The sequence below is a fragment of the Geotrypetes seraphini genome, chromosome 8, assembly GCF_902459505.1.
Source record: "Geotrypetes seraphini chromosome 8, aGeoSer1.1, whole genome shotgun sequence".
In the NCBI taxonomy this organism is placed as follows: Eukaryota; Metazoa; Chordata; class Amphibia; order Gymnophiona; family Dermophiidae; genus Geotrypetes; species Geotrypetes seraphini.
The window spans coordinates 164,973,410-164,993,974 of NC_047091.1; the positions used below are offsets into that span (position 1 = coordinate 164,973,410).

The window sequence follows — 20,565 nt, forward strand, 5'->3', positions numbered from 1 at the left end:
AAGTAGAAAGCTGCCATTCTCACAGTACTTCAAAAACGGCTTGACCGTTTTGAACGAAACTTGGTATGCAGATCCCTCACTACCTGGGGTGATATGTTCTGGGGGTCTATCGGCCCACCTGCTCACGTGGGCGGAGCTACAAACAGAACATCAGATTTCACCCATTCATGTCAATGGAAAAAAATTAAAAAGCTGCCATTCTCACAGTACTTCAAAAATGGCTTGACTGATTTGAACGAAACTTGGTATGCAGATCCCTCACTACCTGGGGTGATATGTTCTGGGGGTCTCTTCACCCAAGAATTTATATGTTCTTGCTCCTGGAGGTGAAACTAAAAATGTTGTTTATAATCACGTTTTGCGTTAGTTGTATTGTATTCATTTTGTCAAATATTTCACATTATAATTTGAATATTGTACTTTTTATTAAGCTGTAAAACAATAATTTCATTCACCACTATAAAGTATCTTTATTTGAATCCATTTACAGTGTTATTGCTATAATTAAATACCCGTGCAACGCCGGGTCATCAGCTAGTTTTTAATAAATTTGTTAATGACTACGTTTTACCTTGTGATGGGTAAAGTAATTATTCTAGTGAAGGAATCCTGGAGGCTCACGAATAAACAGAGCCCAAGATAATAAGCTAGAAATTGTAACATATAATAATAATACAGTAAATGACAGCAGATAAAGAAGACCTGCAGGGTGCATTCAGTCTGTGTAGAAAGGTGGTCAGGGTTGCACCTGCAGCTCCATACAGGTTCCCCCCTTCCATGCTGTCTCCCCTTTTTTCTTTTATTTGTGTGTCATGTATGTTTTACTTTGTTGGAAGTGAAGGAAACCCAGGGATCAGTAGATACCCCTAATGGTATGAATAACATGAGGAAGGACCTAGCAGAGTCTGAAGAATGGTCTCTAATTTAACAATTAAGATTTAATGTTAAGACATTCAAGGTCATGCATGCATTTAGACTGCAAAACCCGAGGGAATGGTACAGTTTAGGGGGTGAAGAACTTTTGTGCATGAAAGAGGAGCAAGACTTGGGTGTGATTGTATGTGATGACTTTTAAGGTAGCCAAACAGGTTGAAAAGGTGACAGTGAAAGCTAGATGAATGCTAGGGTGCGAAGAGAGAGGTATGGCCATTAGGAAAAAGGAGGTATTGGTGCCCCTGTATAAGACTCTGGTTAGACCTCATTTAGAATATGGTGTACAGTTCAGGAGGCCGCACCTTCATAAAGATATAAAAAGGATGGAGTCGGTCCAACTAAAATTGTCAGTGGTCTTCATCATATGGCATTTGGGACAGACTTAAAGATCTCAATATGTAGGAAAGATGGGAGAGGGGAGATATGATAGAGACATTTAAACACCTATGTGTCATAAATTCACATGAGTCGAGTCTTTCATTTGAAAGGAAGCTCTGGAATGAGAGGACATAGGATGAAGTTCAGAGGTGACAGGCTCAGGAGTAATCTAAGGAAATACTTTTTTACAGAAAGGGTGGTAGATGCGTTGGACAGTTTCCCTGAAGAGGTAGTGGAGACAGAGACTGTGTCTGAATTCAAGAAAGCGTGGGATGGGCACGTGGGAGCTCTTCAGGAGATGAGGCAACAGTGGATGGCCCGTTTGACCTTTATCTGCCATCATGTTTCTATAACAATAATGTTCCATGACCTCACAAAGCAGGTGTAAAGAGCCTTAGCCAATAGGAAGAGGAGATGCAAATGTTAAGAGCCTTAGCCAATAGGGAGAGCAGGAGATAGTGGCTGCTGCAAATAGGCAGACTGGATGGACCACTTGGCCTTTATCTGCCATCATGTTTCTCTCTGCTTGGATCAATGTTTTGTGTCTGACGTTTGTCTTGGAAATCTCACCAAGGCACCTACCTGGAAAGTAGGCATGGTTAGGAGATGGAGATTGGGCATGGTTTGAGTAAGCGTCGGTATATTAGGCCAAGAAAACCCTGGCTTAATATACTTGCGCCTAACGTTATAACGCCTGCTGGTGGTTAAGACCAATTTAAGCGCCGGTAGGTGTGATTCTATAAATGGCGCCTATCTTTGATTGCCTACCGAATTAGATGCCATTTATAGAATCTAGCCCTCACTGCTCATAAGGTGGTAGAGCTGAAAATGCTAACGGAATTCAAGCATACGTGGCATAAGCGCAAAGGAATCCTGTATGAAAGACACGGAGCCAAACAAGCTTAGTGGTGATTAGATGGCAACACCAGTACCGTAATTGAGAAGCAAAGCCGGCGATGGGCAGATTTCTACGATCGGTGTCCTGAAAATGGAAAAGACAAATCTAGTATATATATATATGTAATATCAAATCTAGTATATATATATATATATATATATATATATATATATATATATATATATATATATATATATATATATATATATATATATATGTAATATCACATCACTCGTTTATGAGTTTATCTGGTTGGGCAGACTGGATAGACTGTGCAGGTCTTTAGCTGCCATCATCTAATATGTTAATAAGACTGATCAATAAGCTTTTATATTCCATTTTGTGAAAAAAAAGTGATGATTATTTGTGGTTTTCAGCTAATTATAATTATGAAGGCTTTTTTATTTAGTGGAATGCAGAGGCACTGATTTTAGAGAGAAATATATCCATTTTGGGCCTGATTCTCTAAAGGACGCCGATCTTGGTGGCCATCTATGAAGCGGCCACCAATCGCACATCGGCATCCTGTAGAGAATTGTGTCTACTTTTACGAACAGTCGCCTTAAACGTAGACAAGAATTTTACAGGCCTACATTTAAGGCGTCTTTCTCGTGGCTACGGAGACGCGTAGGGATGCTTACAGATACCCAAGGCCACTTCCGGTGGAGACCACACTACGCCTTGGTCATCAGTAACATCTCTGTAAACACGCGGCATGTGCCTAAAACGTAGGTGTCCTTCCCCACCTGCATTCCAATTTGGCTGTGAGATGGCAGTAGGACACCTACCGCTGCCTATAGGTGGGACTCCTGTTTGGAGAATCAGCCCCTTTGTGCCTGGAGCACACTTGTGTTGGAAATATCCCATGGAGGACATTCATTATTCCAGATACACAAAGTGAAACCAGCACTACTTAGGCCGTTAATTCTCTTGTGTTATTACACAGCATGTGTTAGACAACATTTTGTAACTTTACAGTGTTTTTCAATCAGGTGGCCAGAGAAGGTGCGGACGTTATCATAAATTGCACCGGAATGCGGGCAGGAGATCTGCAACCAGACCCAGAATTAAAGCCAGGCCGAGGCCAAATTATACAGGTTAGTCTTCTGTAGTCTTGGTCCTACGAAGATTCTGGTTAGAACATAACAATCAAATTCAAACTAAAACTAGGGTGGCCAAGCACTATGAAGAACACGTTTCCCATACAAATGTTGACCAGTTTGAGCAGACAAGCAATTCCAGCCTCTAAAGCAAAGCTTGATCGAAGTTTCCAAGTTTATTTAATCTTTGATATACTGTTTATCAAATACAGTGGAACCTTGGTTTATGAGCATAATTCGTTCCAGAAGCATGCTCGTAAACCAAATTGCATGTATATCAAAGCGAGTGCCGGTGAACTGCCGGTACCAGAGAATGAGAGCCAGAAGGCCTTGAGCATGCGTAGATGCTCAAGGCCCAGGCAAGAGGCGGGATCTTCGTTCACTGGCACCGGCACGTCCTGTGGGTTGGTGCTGCATGCTGGTGCCAGATGGGGTAAGGGGCTTGTTTGGGCGGGCAGGGGATGCCGCTTCCGGCGAGGGGAGGTGATGCCGGTTCTCATGGGGGCGTTCGCGGGCGGGGAGGAGCGATGGCCGGTTCGAGCGGGGAGGTGCTCGCAAATCGAGTCAACGTTCGGTTTGCAAGTCATGATTTGCGAGAATGTTTTGCTCGTCTTACAAAACACTCGCAAACTGCGTTACTCGCAAACCGAGGTTTGACTGTATATACCTAAACAGTTAACAATTAATGTTATTAAAAAAAAAAAAAGAAGAAAAATTAAAAAGAAATAGAAGGGAGAACAATACCAACTGACTTACTAGAACCAATAAGGAGGCAGGAACGGGTCAGTGAATGAGTACATCAAGATAAAAAAAATAACCCATAAGAGGGAGGGATGTGAGGGAAGGGGATTGTAAATAAGAGGGTAGGGTAGGTTCGCTTCAAAAGTCACAGCTGGGATGGTCAGTTCAAAGGAGAACGAGCAAGTAGAATGGAAGTGAGAGGGATGGCTGTACACACAAGAACGGAGGATTGGAGACAGTCGGCAAACAATTTTATTTTTCAGTTGTTGGGTAGAGATGGGATTTTAATGATTCTGGACCATCAGGATTGGTCTCTCAGGAGCCAAAGGGAAATTAAAAGTCGTAGAGTTACCCTGATATAGTACAGGGATCCAGGAGTTTAAAGATGTTCAGAGCCATTTCAAATAGGAGTTCTTGAACAAGGACTTGGTGCTATGCTATGTTATATTAAGCTTATACAATGCTGTCTAAAAAAAAAAAAAAATCACCAAAGCATTTTGCATCACACAAAATAACAATCCAATTCCTCAATAAAATCCAATAATATAAAGAACAGACAATATAGATATTTGAACAGTGTCTTGCAAACTTTCCATCTGGCTGCAAAACTGCTTCGGTGGAGAGTTCTGGGAGGTGTGGGGAAAGGAGGAGAGACGCCGGCCAGGAGGAGAGTCATCTGCGCCAGCTGACTTCCTGCAGGACGTGCCTCTCGCCGTGAGAGACACGTCCTGCAGGCAATCAGCCGGCGTGGACGACTCTCCTCGCCAGTGTGTCACGGTACACCTGACATCTCAGGAAACACAGTTTGCGATACACTGGTCTAGAACCGTGATGCAAACCATTCGACTCTCACTAGAGCAGAACTGTATAAACGCATCACAGTTTTGTAGGCAGCGGTGTAATAGGGGGGGGCAGGGGGGCGGTTTAGTGGGGGCACTAGCACCCTTCCATCTCCCCGTCCCCCCCAAAAAGAATGACACGCATGCGTCCCTTCCCTTCCCCTGCACCTCTTTAATGTTTGCAGCGCGAGCAGCAACCCCAGCCTGCTGCTTGCACCAGCGTCAACTCTGATGTCACTTCCTGAACCCGTGCCTAGGAAGTGACATTAGAGGAAAGAGCCGACGCGAGCAGTAGGTCGGGGTTGCTGCTCGCGCCTCAAACGTTGAAGAGGTGAAGGGGAAGGAAAGGGGGCACGTGGCGGGCGGGGGAGGGGCACCACCACTCCGGGCGCCTCTCGCCTTCGCCACGCCACTGGGTGGAGCTTAGAGCCAGGAAAACAGGAGCCTTCAGCACGCCGCTGACACATGGATACAAATGCCGAGCCTCGTTTACAGGTTAACACATGTTAATGCTTGGTTACCATAGTAAATAGGCCCCTCTGAGAATGATGGGAGTTTGCATATGGAGGGCAATTCTTTAACAGGGGGGGGCCTACCAAGGGCGCTGGTTATGGTGCCTAATTGAGGCCTGTTCTAGATGGAAAAGTAGTTGCCTACTTTTGTTTAGAAGATACTTGTGTAAGTGGCTCAAAATACATGGAAATGTAGGGCACATAAATGTCCACGCCTAGGTTTGTGCTAGAATGCGCATAAATTAACATAGGGTAAATAGGAGTCTTGACTGTGGCTCACAAGATGTCTGGGAGTAATTATCATATCTATTGCCCCAGGCCCAATAGCCCTTCCTGATATGCTGTCAACATAGATTGACACCCAGTATCTGGAAAACTATGGTAGTTTATTTATCTTAAGCTAGTACAGTGGAAGTCCAAAAATCTGGACTGCTCAGGGATTGGGTCAGTCTGGATTTTCCAGATTCTCGGGGCAGTACTTTTAAAATTTAAGGAATAAATGTTATGGAATGTGCTCCACGTCACCTTGAAATTCTCACAAATAATGGTACCTTCTTTAATAGTTCAGGTCTCAGAAGAAGTGGCTTATTAAGGGGGGGATGGGGCAGACCACCCTGGGCGCCATCTTGGTGGGGGCACTGGCATCTCACCACCCTCTCACGCCACGTTTGCGCCCTCCCTTCCCTCACCCTGTACCTCTTTAAATCTTCGCCAGTACAAGCAACGTCTCGGGCCTGCTGCATGGCTCCCCTCTGAAATCACTTCCAGGTCGCTGGGCCAGGAAGTGACAGAGGGAAAGGCAGTGCTGTCTGCTTGCACTGGCGAAGGTTTAAAGAGGTACAGGGGAGGGGGGAGGTAGGGCGCAACTGTGGTGTGGGAGATGGGGAAGGAGAGGGAGGGCTGGAGAGGAGAACGCAGGGGGCGCTACCGCTCTGGGTGCCTTCTACCCTACCTATGCCATTGCTCAGAAGTTTACATTCTGAGTGGTTTATAAGATGGTTGGGTAATGTAGCTGGAAAGATGATCAGGGCTGGGTGGTTCAAAAGGTGGCAGAGAGGTATTGCTTCAATAGTGTGTGTTCGATGGTTAGAGACAGGCAGGATCCCTGGAGTAGCTTACATGTTCCTCATTATTGAAAATGAGAGCATGAAACAGCTCCTCCTATTGGTAGGATTGTATATGGAGGACTTCCACTCAACTTAGAAGGAATAGTGAAACTATGCCTAATAAATGTATCATTTTAGAATGTATAAGTTCACATTTCAGTAATTTATATAGATTTACATCTTTGCTAGGTTTTCGCTCCTTGGATAAAGCATTTTATTCTAACGCATGATCTCCAAACCGGCGTCTATACCACACCATACATTATTCCAGGGTAAGTGACAAGTTTCACATTAGTAAAATATGTATTTTATGTTGTGTTAATATTACATCATAATTTTGAACATGCTATTGATTCTGCACTCCATGCTGAATCTAAAAATGAAATGATGAAGCTTTAAAACTGATCAAAAAAGCTTCTCAGCTAAAATAGAAGTGGACAAAAAATAGCTTCCATAGCATCCCTCTAGACTGGCACACATGAGTAATATACACTCCTACCAGCAGATGGAGACTGAGAACCACCAAGCTTCGATATGTCTTATAAGTGGGCACCTATGGGATACAGAGGGAGGAGCCTAAGGCCTGATTGATTCAGATGATCAAAGACCCTCCTGCCAATTTTCACTGGCACGGGGGGGATGGGTCACAATGGCAGGAGGCATTGGGCATCCATCCTGCCAATTTTTGCTGGCACGGGGGGTTGTCATGGCAGGAGGGAGTGGGCATCCCTTCTGCCGATTTTTGGTTCAGTTACGATCGGTCACTAAACCGATTTAACAACCGATTTAGGCAATCGGTGACTTTAGTGCACCTAGCCCTGGTTTGGAAACCACTAGACCAGGGGTAGGCAATTCCGGTCCTCGAGAGCCGGAGCCAGGTCAGGTTTTCAGGATATGCACAACAAATATGCATGAGATAGATTTGCATCTCAAGGAGGCTGTGCATGCAAATCCATCTCATGCATATTCATAGTGGAGATCCTGAAAACCTGACCTGGCTCCGGCTCTCGAGGACCGGAATTGCCTAACCCTGCACTCGACTAAAGGAAAGCAAATCAGCAGGTAAGATCTAATTTCCCCTTTTTTGACTTTGTGAAAAGTGCCTGATTCCACCAATGTCTTTGTCCTGCTACACAAAGGAAAATGTTTTGGCAAAAAAAAAACAGTGAAAGGTGGAGATATTAGCCATTTCTGTGCTTGCCCTAATTTTATTTTTTTCTTTTCTTGGATGAAATGTTACACAATTGGCAAATTTTGGCTTTTGCGGTTTCCTCTTGTTCAGGCCCCGGACAATGCTTCCTGCTATCAATAATTTGTGAAACTCTTCCCTTGGTGTTCACTCTTGGTCCTTGGGTCAGGTTTTCAGGGTGTTCCTAATGAATATGCACCAGAGAGATTTGCATATCTACTACCTCCTTTCTATGTGAATCTCTTTCAAGCGTATTCATTAAGGGTGAACTTACATGAGGTACTGCCAGAATATAAATCAAGAATGTAGTGTATTGTTCTGAAAATCCAGTCAATTGGTAGTACTCGAGAGCTGGGAGCAAAGATGGTGGTGAAACCATTGCTTGTCACACCTCAATATTTTGTTACCCTGTCCTCCCCTCTTCATCTTTTCCTTGTAGTCAAACACCGAACTACCGGCCCCTCTTGTCTTCCAGTGGAAGGCAATTTCCAGTCAATTCTGTTATTCAAGTCAAGTTTTTTTCCCATGTGCTTGCAGGAGCCAACTGGTGACACTGGGAGGAATTTTCCAGTTGGGAAACTGGAGTGAGCAGAACAACTCAAAGGATCACAAGACTATTTGGGAAGATTGCTGCCAGTTGGTTCCCAGTTTGAAGGTGAGAGACCTGGCCAGTCTTTATTGCATTGCCATTATGGGTGCATTACAAGACATTCATACAGCAAGCCAATCTAATTTTCAACATATCCGTAATGAATATGCATGAAATAGATTTGCATACAATGAAGGCATTATATGCAAACTTTATCTCATGCATATTCATTGTCAGTAGCCTGAAAACTTGACTGGCTTGGTGTATCCTCGGGACTGGGTTGAGAACTCTTGCTTTGAGGGCAGCAAGTTACAACAGATAGACACAGGAAAGGCCCATTGAAAATGATTGGTGTGATGCCATGAGTGCAGGTGGGTTTGGGGCCTGGACAAAAGGACGCCATACAGAAGGCCAAAGTAAAGAAAGTTAACATTTATTAAGGCTGTGAAGGAGAAATCAAATGCAAAGCTATACCTTGAATATAGGAATGTCCTCTGTGGCCTTCACCGCAGGCACTACAGTCTCAATAAGGCACTACCTTCTCTTGTTCTTGTCTGGCTTCCCAGAATTGTCAGTACAGTTCATAGTACGGTCCAATATGTCAAAACGATAAGGTCCCAGATAACCTGGCTGTTGAGGTCTTTGCTCACTCCTCCTGGGCCCTGAGCTGTTATACTTCCTGGTTCCTGTCTTCCTGGCTCCTTACCTCCTGTCACTTCCCCCTTGGGCGGGACTAGGGACTTTAAGGTGGCCCTGACACTGTGCGGGATTGTTTTTAAGGGAAAGTGGCAGCATCATATAGACTCCCTCACAGTGGGGAAAAAGCATCTACATGTAAAGACTCTTTCCTGCCCCCCACTGTCTCCCTGCATTCTGTTTTGGGTGCATGCTCTTATACAGCACATTTACTTTTACCCCCAAAGAGCCTGGATGATGTTCCAAAATGCAGTCTATGAGTGAACACGGTTATACCTAGGGGAAATGTGTCGAGGGCCTTACCTATTTCTACTGTAGTTCTTCTTCAATTAAAGGCCGGTTTTGGTTGGGATGCTGAGAGAAGAGCCTACGGAAATAAAGCCGGGATAGCAACATAGGAACACGATGGCAGATAAAGGCCATCCATTCTGCCCATCCACTATCTCCTCCTCTCCCTATTGGCTAAGGCTCTTAACATTTGCATCTCCTCTTCCAATAGGCTAAGGCTCTTTACACCTGCATTGTGAGGTCATAGAGCTTTATGGTTATAGAAACATAGTATAATTAAACAAGCAGAATATCAAAAAATACTATATTACCACCTAAAGATATTCATTCAAAAAAGTCACGTTATCAGAGAAGGATCCTATCACGGAGAAAAGACCTCAGTGTTCCCCGAGAATAAACCTGGGAAACTGCTATGACAATTACTAAGTTGTCATAGGTAACACATCCTCGGTCAAAAGAAAAACTCCGTTTAAAGTGCAAACAATGCTCTGGATTCTAAATACAGTGGTACCTCAGTTTACAAGTGCACCAGTTTGCGAGTGTTTTGCAAGACGAGCAAAACATTCGCAAACTTGGTGCCTCGTAAACCGAGCTTGCCTTGCTGTACGAGTGCCCCCCCCTCCACGGCGATCCGGCATCCCCCTCCCCGCTCGCATTGTCCCCCCTCCACCGTGATCCTACTTCCCCCCCCCCGAGCAGTCAATGACACCCTTTACCCGACTTGGCACTAGTGCTGGTGCCCGAAGATCCTCCCTCTTCTGGCGCGGCCTGGGCTGGGCGGTGCATTGGAGATCCTCCTTCTTCTGGTCTGGGCTGGGCTGGACTGGCTTTGAGCATTTGTGCATGCTCAAAGCCTTCTGGTCTCGCTCTCAATCTCGGAGAGAGCGAGACCAGAAGGCTTTGAGCATGCGCAAATGCTCAAAGCCAGTCAAGCCCAGCCCAGAAGAAGGAGGATCTCCGACGCACCGCCCAGCCACGCCAGAAGAGGGAGGATCTTCGGGCACCGGCACTGGTGCCGTCGGGTAAAGAGTGCCATTGACTGCTCGGGAGGGGGGAAAGTAGGATCGCGGTGGAGGGGGGACAACGCGAGCGGGGGGGAGGGGACGCTGGTTCACAGGGTGGGGAAGTTGATCGCGTGGAGGGGTTTGGAACAGCGTCGGATTCCTCAAGGGGGGGGGGAGAATGGAGCAGCGCCGGTAGCCTCGTGGAGGGGTGGAGGGGGGGGGGAGGAGGAGGAGGTGGAACCAATCAAAGCAGTTTCCCTTACTTCCTATGGGGAAAGTTGCTTTGATATACGAGCAATTTGGTTTACGAGCATGCTTCTGGAACGAATTATGCTCGTAAACCAAGGTTGCACTGTATATTTTTTTTCGTTAAATATGTTTTGTTCTTTTAAAAAAACATATTTATAATCCAGAGCATTGTTTGCACTTTAAACTGAGTTTTTCTTTTGACCGAGGATGTGTTACCTATGACAACTTAGTAATTGTCATAGCAGTTTCCTGGGTTTATTCTCGGGGAACACTGAGGTCTTTTCTCCGTGATAGGATCCTGCTCTTAACAATCTCTGATAACGTGACTTTTTTGAATGAATATCTTTAGGTGCGCAGCATCCACTATCTTCACCTGTCCCTATTGGCTAAGGCTCTTAACATTTGCATCTCCTCTTCCTATAGGCTAAGGCTCTTTACACCTGCATTGTGAGGTCATAGAGCTTTATGGTTATAGAAACATAGTAACATGATGGCAGATAAAGGCCAAATGAGCCATCCACAGCATCCACTATCTCCTCCTCTCTCTAAGCGATCCCACGTGCCTGTCCCACGCTTTCTTGAATTCAGACACAGTCTTTGTGTGCACTAGCTCTATCGAGATAGAAACATTGAAGTGGGACTTATACCTGGGTTCCCTTAGTTCCCAGGCTACCACACTAACCACTAGGCTGTTCCTCTGACCATTCATAAAATCTCCCAAAAACATAGGCAGATATGTTTTTTTTGTTAGTGCGACACACACGGTGACTGATCCTTCTGCATCACACAAAGACAAACATGTTGTTAACATCAACCATTCCCACCCCACCCCCTTTTGACGAAATCGCACAAGAGGTTTTTAGCGCCGGCTGGGGCCCTGAATGCTCTGCACTGCTCTGATGGTCATAGAGTTCCTATGAGCGTCGGAGAAGCGCTAAAAACCTCTTGCGCAGTTTTGTAAAAAGGGGGGGGGGATCTGTGGTTTGGTTTGTTTTTTTAAATTAACTTACGTTTTTTTTGTAGAATTTGCACATGTGCAGTAGATGTGAAATGAGTAGATGCGCTGTAAGTGAGTTCATTCAGTTATTTTATTTCCAGAATGCAAAAATTGTGACCGAGTGGTCTGGCTTACGCCCAGTTCGAAACAAGGTTCGGGTGGAAAGAGAAGCTCTTGCGTGCGGAAACACTAAAGTTCAGGTAAAGGCTGCTTTTCAAGGGCAAATGGTGACCAAGGACAGGGAAGAGGAGGGCTCGGATAAACCTACCAGGGCAGCTGGACACATTTTTGTTGGAGGGGCCAGTGAGGAAGTGGATGATGGGCCCATGCGCAAAAGATTTGCAGTTGAGGAAACTGCACTGCAAATACAGCGCTGAAAAATCAGCGCGGCATGCAAATTCATGCTGCGTTAAAATTTGCTGATCGTTATTCTGCGCTGTTTTCCTGTCGGTGCCTAAGTGCTGATTGGCTCAGACACTGACAGGAAAGTTAACATTAATTTATAACATTTTATTGAAGGAATCAAATAAATATACAATAATATAATACAATAAAATATTAATTACAATTATATTCACAATTCTAATTTTTCCATACATATTTCTATCATTCATCCAAAATATATTTCCATATGATCTATTTCATTCCTTTATACACTCCCCCCCTGTTCCCTTCTCCCCTTTCCCTTCCCTTCCCCCCCATTCTTTTTATTTCCAATTATAACATTGTAATGAATGAATTAAGCAAATATACAATTCCAGTATTTCCATTCATATTACTATCATCCCTCCTATTCCCTCCCCTCCCCCAGAATGGAAGGTGACACAAATTACCAAGTGTTGAAATGCAATGAATGTTTCCAAAGCTTCAATATAAAACATTAAGAATCATACTTCGTGCTTTAGAGGAAAGATTTTGAATATATGGGTCCCAAATTTTCAAAAAGAGACGAGTTCGTCTAGGAAATGTACGAACCTCCCAAACCTCAAATAAAATTAAACGATGGAATTGGTTCCTCCAATGCCCAAAACTAGGAGGATCTTTCTGTCACCAATATTGCAAAATGCATTTATGACCAATCATACAAGCCTTTTGAAATAAAATGCTTCTTCCTTGTCCAAAAACCCCACAAGCAGCAGCTTTACCAAATAACACCCCCCTTGGAGATTCCACTAATTGACTATTCCAAAAAAAAAAAAAAAACAAAACCACCCAACACAAAAGGCTGGGATACTAGGGTTACCATATGGCTCCAGAAAAAGGAGAATGGATTGAGACATCCGGGTTTTACTTTTTATTGAAAGCAATAGAGGTAAAACCTGGATGTCTCAATCTATCCTCCTTTTTCTGGAGCCATATGGTAACTCTAATTTTTGTGACCCATTCTTGCCCATTAAAAAAAATGTTCCTGGTGGTCCAGTGGGACCCCCTGAGGCAGGCCTGACCCCCCCCCCCCATAGGCAGGACCAGTAGACAACCTCCTACCCTACCTGTCAGGCCTAGAAGAGATCCCGCCTAGGGGCCTATTTCGCAGCCACAACATATCTTGAAGAGACTGGAGAGAGGCGAGGACAACCCTTTGGGTTGTCATCATCAAAATAGCAGCACCCTGTCCTGCCCGGTGCATTATGGGATGCACTATGTGGAGCCTAACTGATTCACTGTTTCTATTTGTGTTGGGAAGTTTACGAATTTATAAGGGTTTTACTACATGATTCTCTTTTTGTGAGTTAAATTTATTCAGGATCTCTAATAAATGTTAACATTGCCTCCTGAAGCAGGCTTTTTCAGCTGAAACACAGTTGTGTCGAGTCCTCCTTATTTAATACTCCTGAAATAAAGACTGTAGGACTAAAGACTGGTGGCCGTTTGATTTTAGTTACCCTGCTTTTTTGTGTCTGTTTGCATATATTCTCATCCAAGTTTCCAAGTTTATTATAAAATTTGATTAATCGCCTATTCCAAATTCTAAGCGATGTACAATTAAAAATTACAGAGTTGAGGGAAACAGACATGATTAACAAAACTATTACTAAACATATTAATATTCAATAAATACATACAAGGTCAAACATAGGGAGAGTTTAGAGAAGAAATACAATTTAATTCAAAAAGAAACGATAAAGGTAAATAACACTTTGGGAAAGGGGAAAGATACTCATTATAATATTAAGGATGAATTAAAGGCATAGGCAATTCATTTAATCCTTGAATGCATCTTTAAAAAGAAAACCCTTAAGTTTGCTCTTAAATTTATCCAAAACCCTCTCTTCTCTTAAATAAATTGGAAGGGCATTCCAAGCTTGAGGAGCCGTAACCGAGAAGATAGATTGACGCTGTGTATTAATAACTTTTAAAGAAGGGACGACCAATAGATGTTGGCCATTTGACCGTAGTACTCTCGATGTAGTATATGGAATCAAAACTTTATGGATGAATGCATGGGGAATTTTCTCCTCCCTTTCTTTTGCTGGAACATTGGAAGGGCCAAGGCGGGGAGCATCAGTGGAGCTGGTGTTTAATCCGTTTGGGGCAACATTCATTCTGGTAACTGGTTAGTTAAGCAGATAAAACTAGGCCAGCAAAATGACTTTCCCAACTTTATCCACCAAGTTAACTGTGCGGGGTTCTGACTATTGACCAGTACGCAGTTAACGTCCAGGCAATCGCTGTGACCCGGATATCGAGGCTCAGCTTAGCCAATGGTAGTCAGCAGCTTAAAAACCACAAACCACTAGCCACTGCAAGCTAAATGCTCTAAACTAAACTAAATCTTAAGTTTATATACCGCATCATCTCTACGGAAGTAGAGCTCGGCGCGGTTTACAAGAACTTAAAAATGAGAAAGGGTAGGAAAAGGTTTACGTAAGTTTATAAATCGAGTGGAAAAGTAAGGGAAAAGAAATTACATGTTAGAGAAGAGCCAGGTTTTTAGTTGCTTGCGGAATAAATGGAAGGAGCTCAGGTTCCGCAGCGGGATAGTGAGGTCATTCCAGAGACCTGTGATTTTGAAAAGAAGTGATTTTCCCAGTTTACCTGCGTGGAGAATACCATGCTCACCCTGGTCTGTCCACAGGCAGAAGAACGGGAGAAGTGAGTAAACTCGTTAGCCAAGAAAGTCAAAAGTGCAGATTAAGAGGCTGTAAAACAGTGAATGGAAGGCATGTTCCAGAAAAAGGCATAAGGATGAGATGACGCAGTGCTCACACGCGTGACCCTGCGGCCTACGCAAATGGAAACAAATGTCTTTATCAAGACAGATTTTGGAAAGTCGTATATATGAAAATATCAAAATTAATTTTGCTCTGCCATTTTCCTGTTTTTAGGTGATACATAATTACGGCCACGGTGGGTTTGGTTTGACCATCCACTGGGGCTGCGCCATGGAGGCTGCCAAGATATTTGGAAATATTTTGCAAGAGAGAAAGATGATGAAGCCACAGTCAATGCTTTGATCTTATCTTGTGAAATGGGACAGTCGTCCACGTTTCAGGAATGGTCGTTCTTCCCTGTCTCCCATTGTCACTGGCCAGTTCGTATTAATCCTGCGTGGAAGTTTTCTGGACTCTGTTCACATTTAAATTTCTGATTTTCGCTACAGGAAGTTTTGTTGTAAGCAGACATGGTCTTCTTAAGTGAGAGGAACAATGTGTTAAATGTTTACAGCATTTTTATACTGCACAATTTAAATTCTGAATGGTTTACAAAGTTCACACATAGTAATTAATGCAAACAAAGAATGTTCTGCCCCTATTTCATGTGTGCAGTTTCTCAGTTTCTTGTATAAAACAAGTATATACAGTAGATTGGTAGTTTTAAGAAGCATAAACAGTGTGTTCTGTGGACAAACTCCCAGAATGCTTAGCAGCTCCCAGAGGTATTGGCTGCAGCTTGTGCTGGAGCCTGCCTTCTTCTTCAGCTCTGGAAGAAAGCAGACTCCATCTTAGCCACCACATGCTTTAGAGAGAGTTGTCTCCAGCAATCTGTTTCCACACTTTAGGTTTGCCGGTCTCCTAACTTGGAGTCTATTAGTAGGAAATTAGCTACAGTTCCCCCTCCGAATCCACGGTTTCAGTACCAGTGAATTCGGTTTTTCGCAATTTTTTTTTTTTTTACACAAAACTGTACTGCAGACCTTACCTGGTGGTCTAGCGGCGATGCGGGGCAGGATCAATCATTCTACGCTCCTGCCCTGTGCAGAGCCGTCATCAAAATGGCCGCCCTGAGTTCCCGTTTTAGTCTTGAGACTACAACAGGAACTCACGGCTGCTATTTTGATGACGGCTATGCACGGGGCAGGAGCGTAGGATGATCGATCCTGCCCCACATCACCGCTAGACCACCAGGTAAGGTCTGGGGAAGGTCTAGGACACAGGAGAGAGGCAGGGGAGGGTCAGAGCCAGCCCTAAAAATTACCCGCAATTTTTCAGTATTTGCGGGCGAGCTCTGCCCCTAAGCCCCGCAAATATTGAGGTTCTGCTGTATTACCAGTGGCGTAGCAAGGGTAAGTAGCACCTGAGGCAGTGGTGCCCCTCCCCAGCTGTCCTCTCTGCTCTTTCATGACACCCCACCGCATGCATGCACCCCCCTTCCCTCCCCCGTACCTTTTTAATTTCCCAGATGTGAGCTGTAAACAGCGCAAACTTGCGGCCCGCATCATATCGGCTATCCCTCTGATGTCACTTCCTAGGCACGGGGCCCAGAAGTGATGTCAGAGAGAAGCAACACCGACGCGGGCAGCAAGTTCGAAATGCCGCTCGTGCAGGGAAAATTAAAGAGGTACAAGGGAAGGGGCGCAGGAGGAGGGGGTGGCAGAGAGGAGGACGGATGTCTGTAGCCCTTACAAAGACCGCGCCAAGGGCAAACCACACCCCCTTTACTACGCCACTGCATAGGGACTATGCAAAGTATTCCTGGCTTCCCCGACGTAAAGGATGTGCCATTAGAGTATATGGACTCTGAGGAAGCACTGCTGTAAGGGGCTCATAATCGAAACGGAAATAAGTCTAAAATCTTGCCTAAATCGGCACTTGGACGATTTAAAAGACGTCCAAGCGCCGATAACTGAAGCGGGTTTTAGATGTATCTAAAAACAGCTGAAGCCTGTTCAGTGCCGCTGTACGCGCAGAGCTGAAAAGGGCGTTTTAGGAGGAGTGGGGAGGGTGGGATTTGGGCAGGACGTGGGTTGACCTAGACTTACCCCCTCTTTTACTAAGGTGCGCTGACCGATTAGCGCGCGCTAATCGCCAAAGCTTCCTCAGACTAACATGCACGTGTTAGCGATTGGGGTACGCTAATCGATCAGCGCACCTCAGTAAAAGAGGGCCCTAGTCGTACTACAAGTATAACCAAAAGTTTAGCGAGATTGCCTAGACAGAACTTACACATAGTGACTTAGGCGATCTAAAAACAGGTCGAAGTGACCAGATAACCACTGCAGACATAACGTACAGACTCCCATACGCTCCCCCAGTGATCACTGACCCCCCCCTGACATTCTGCAGTGTTAGACATCCATATACAGGTTTTATAAAATCGGCATTTGGATGTCCGTGCAAAATGGATATCTAAATGCCAGTTTTCAGATTTCCAAAACAGGAATAGAGCTTCTAAAATTACCACCAATGTGTCTTAAAAATACAGTGTACAGTGTTCCCTCGGTCACTTGCAGTATTTTCCTACCGCGAACCGCCGACCAGGAGAGGACAGCTGGAGAGGCAGGAGAGAGCAGTCGGAGCACCGGCGAGTGAAGGAAATCGCTCGCTGTATGCTCCGACCGCCTCTCCCTGCACTAAAGTCGGGCCTCACCAATCAGGAGCTGCTTTGACACGGAGCTCCTGATTGGTGAGGCCCGACTTTAGTGCAGGAAGAGGCGGTCGGAGCATACAGCGAGCGATTTCCTTCACTCGCTGGCACTCCGGCTGTTCTCTCCTGCCTCTCCCGCTGCCCTCTCCGGTCTCCCCCATGAGAATGACTGTGCTTAGCATTCCTTCATTCCCAAATCACCAAGAAAGGTATCCGTTTCCCCGCTTACACCCCTCTGCCTAGCTCTCAACAATTTGGAGCAGCCGCGATTCGATATAACCCGTGGACGTTCTTTCATTGGAGAACTCAGTATTATTGCTGGTTTCTGTACATGCTCTGGATTGTGTTGGAAAAGCAGTTAAACCGTATTCGCGGTTTTTCAGGATTCACGGGGGTTCCTGGAACGGAACCCCCGCGAATATCGGGGGGAGTACTGCAGTTAGTTTCATTGGTTATCACCGAAAGACTGAGTCCAGGGTGCAACGCTAAATGCAGCAGAATGAAAACATTGAAAGCTAACTGAGGTAACCCCTGTGGTGAACCCTTCACTTTTATCGTCCATCCAACGTGCCCAGTGGGTACCCAAATTTACTTCTACTGTGTAACAAAAGAGTCATCCCAGAGTATTTCCACTATGCTTTCCTCTCTTGAGGCTCCTTTTACTAAGCCGCGTTAGGGCTCTAACGCACGGGATAGTGCGCGCTAAATTGCCATGCGCGCTAGACCTTAACGCCAGCATTGAGCTGGCGTTAGTTCTAGCCACTTAGCGCGGGCTAAAATGCTGCGTGCATTTAAAAACGCTAATGCAGCTTAGTAAAAGGAGCCCTTGGTGATCTTCAAGGACTAAAATAGCATTCCTGGGGGGAAAAAAAACCCCAGAACAAAATCCTGGCCAGAAAATAAAAATGCATCATGGGAGCAGAATGTGGTACAGTAGACTTTACAGCAGAAAGCCTGAATGTGGGACATAAGGGGTTTTGTACCAATATTTGTACTCTGTTTGCTTCTTCAATGGTCAGTTGCTGGATGTCCATTATAAACTTATAAAAGTCAATAAAGATGATTGAACACAAAAAATATATGAAATAAACTCTTATCAAAATTTATTTTAAAAGAATACACTGTTTATGTCCTCTGTTTATTCACCAAGTCTGACCTTAGCCGATTTCTTTGGCTGGGTAAAATCTCTAACAGAATAGGCATAAATTCCACACTAGAGCTGAGAAATAATACCAGTAATGTAGGTATGGGTCCCCCACTTTGACCTCAGCAACCCCACCTCCCGCTAAATTGTGCCATCATCTATTGCTTTGTGTGGCAGGGTTCCCCAAGCCTTGTCAGTGGAGGAGGTTCTCCGGTGTCCAGAAATGCTGTAACATTGACAGCCCACTTTACGTGTGTCGGGGGATGTGGGGGGCAACGGCATGGTAAGTCTATGGCTAGTGCTACTGACTGCCAGGTGAAGCATTTCTGGCCACTGGAGGAGGACCTCTTCTGCTGGTAAGGCTTGGGAATCCCCGCTAGCTCAGGTATTTGGGGGGGTCTTAGAGAGCAAGGCAGAAAGCAAGTGCTAGAACAATATTTTGCCAACCGAGAAAGTTGACCCGTATGATCCACAGTAAAAACACAAAAAGGAACTGTGGAGACAGATGTTGCTGATTGAGACCTTTACTAGATTAAAAAGTCAATGATGTCCACAACTTGGAAAATGGGACCCAACACGGTCTGTGTTTCGACCTGTGTGTCTTCCTCAGGGGTCCAAGTGTGGTTGCAACAAGATTAATATGGATACAACCTCAGATGCCTTGAATGAGCATCCCCCACTTTGTAATCACATCCCCCCCCCCTCCAAATTCAACAACTGGGCATATGACTGAATAATATAGTTCCTGTCTAGACTGCAACCTCTGCTTGCAATAATCCATTCTCTTATCATCATACTATTCTTTTCATACCTCTCGTCCTGTCCTATTGTACTTTTGCTTTGTGTATCAGGTTGTTCTTTCATGAATTATCTTTTTCTCTCTTAAGATCCTTCTCCTGTGTTAAAGCCCTATTGGAATATGGTGGGTCAATTGATAGTTCACATTATAAGAAACACTGTTCAATGCTGAAAGAATGCTTTCTACTTAATGCTCCCACCCCTCCCGGGAGAGCTGTGTTTATCTGTACAGTGGCTCATCTGGCTATAGCAAAGCACTGGCGATCCACAGGGGTGCATCGAATGTGTAAACTGTGGCGTCAAAGGTTGGTCCTGTATAATAAGCTCTGAGATAACTAAGTTACCTGGAGATTGACCTCTCCATCACAGCTGTAAAACTGTGTGCTGTTGGTGTGAGTGGGATGGGGGGAGGAGCTTGGGAGGGGACCAGCTCAACGTTTTCTCGTTGGTGTTCTAGTTTTTCTGTATGTTTTGTATTAGAGGGAAGCAGTGAGGGTTTTGGGGAGGGTCTGGGTGGGTTGTTGAGAATATGATGCTTTGCATCTTTGGTTTGTAATTTGAAAAATTTCAATAAAAAGCAAGATTTAAAAAAAATAAAAGATCCGTCTCCTGTTACCTTGAAAATTTCATTGCATTTTACATTCAAATCAATCTTTGGTATGTCCCCAGGTTACCTTGTTTCCCATTTCTCTTTAAATCACTCCAATAAGCCCACACGTAGAGTTCAGTTATTCACATATCCTACTGTCAAATTGTGTCGTTTGAAGAGATTTCTCGAGAGAACCCTCTCTTTTCAGGCAGCCAAAATGAACGCCTGGTTTGGCAAAATCATGCCAGGAGTCTCATCCTATTATTTTTTTTGAAAACTATTAAAGACATGACTATTTGACAAATTTGTAACCCAAGCTTCCTAATGCTTTTTAAATACAACATGCATTGTGTACATTCTTGAAATTGATGTATCTTTTTGTATATTCTGCTGTGAACCGCCTAGAACAGGGGTGTCAAAGTCCCTCCTCGAGGGCCGCAATCCAGTTGGGTTTTCAGGATTTCCCCAATGAATATGCATGGAGTCTATTTGCATGCACTGCTTTCATTGTATGCTAATAGATCTCATGCATATTCGTTGGAGAAATCCTGAAAACCCATCTGGATTGCGGCCCTCGAGGATGGACTTTGACACCCTGGCCTAGAACCATTCATGGTCTGGCAGTACTTAAGAATAAATTATTAAAATTATTATTACTCTTTCTCAGGCCCCTTGAGGCTTTATTTTATGTTATTGAATTTTGGAGGGTA

At 44.5% G+C, this 20,565-nt stretch overlaps 1 protein-coding gene across 4 annotated transcripts in view; it reads left to right on the forward strand.

Annotated features, from left to right (window-relative positions):
- The window catches only part of DAO (D-amino acid oxidase), a 57,810-nt gene extending 42,164 nt beyond the window's left edge, over positions 1-15,646 (forward strand). For all 4 annotated transcript variants that reach the window (XM_033953692.1, XM_033953691.1, XM_033953693.1 and 1 more), the window contains exons 7-11: positions 3,202-3,306; positions 6,697-6,779; positions 8,234-8,351; positions 11,621-11,719; positions 14,846-15,646. In XM_033953692.1, coding sequence (XP_033809583.1) covers positions 3,202-3,306; positions 6,697-6,779; positions 8,234-8,351; positions 11,621-11,719; positions 14,846-14,974 — 534 coding nt within the window. In that variant the 3' untranslated portion in view covers positions 14,975-15,646. The remainder of the gene's footprint in view (positions 1-3,201; positions 3,307-6,696; positions 6,780-8,233; positions 8,352-11,620; positions 11,720-14,845) is intronic.
- The last annotated feature ends 4,919 nt before the right edge of the window (positions 15,647-20,565 follow it).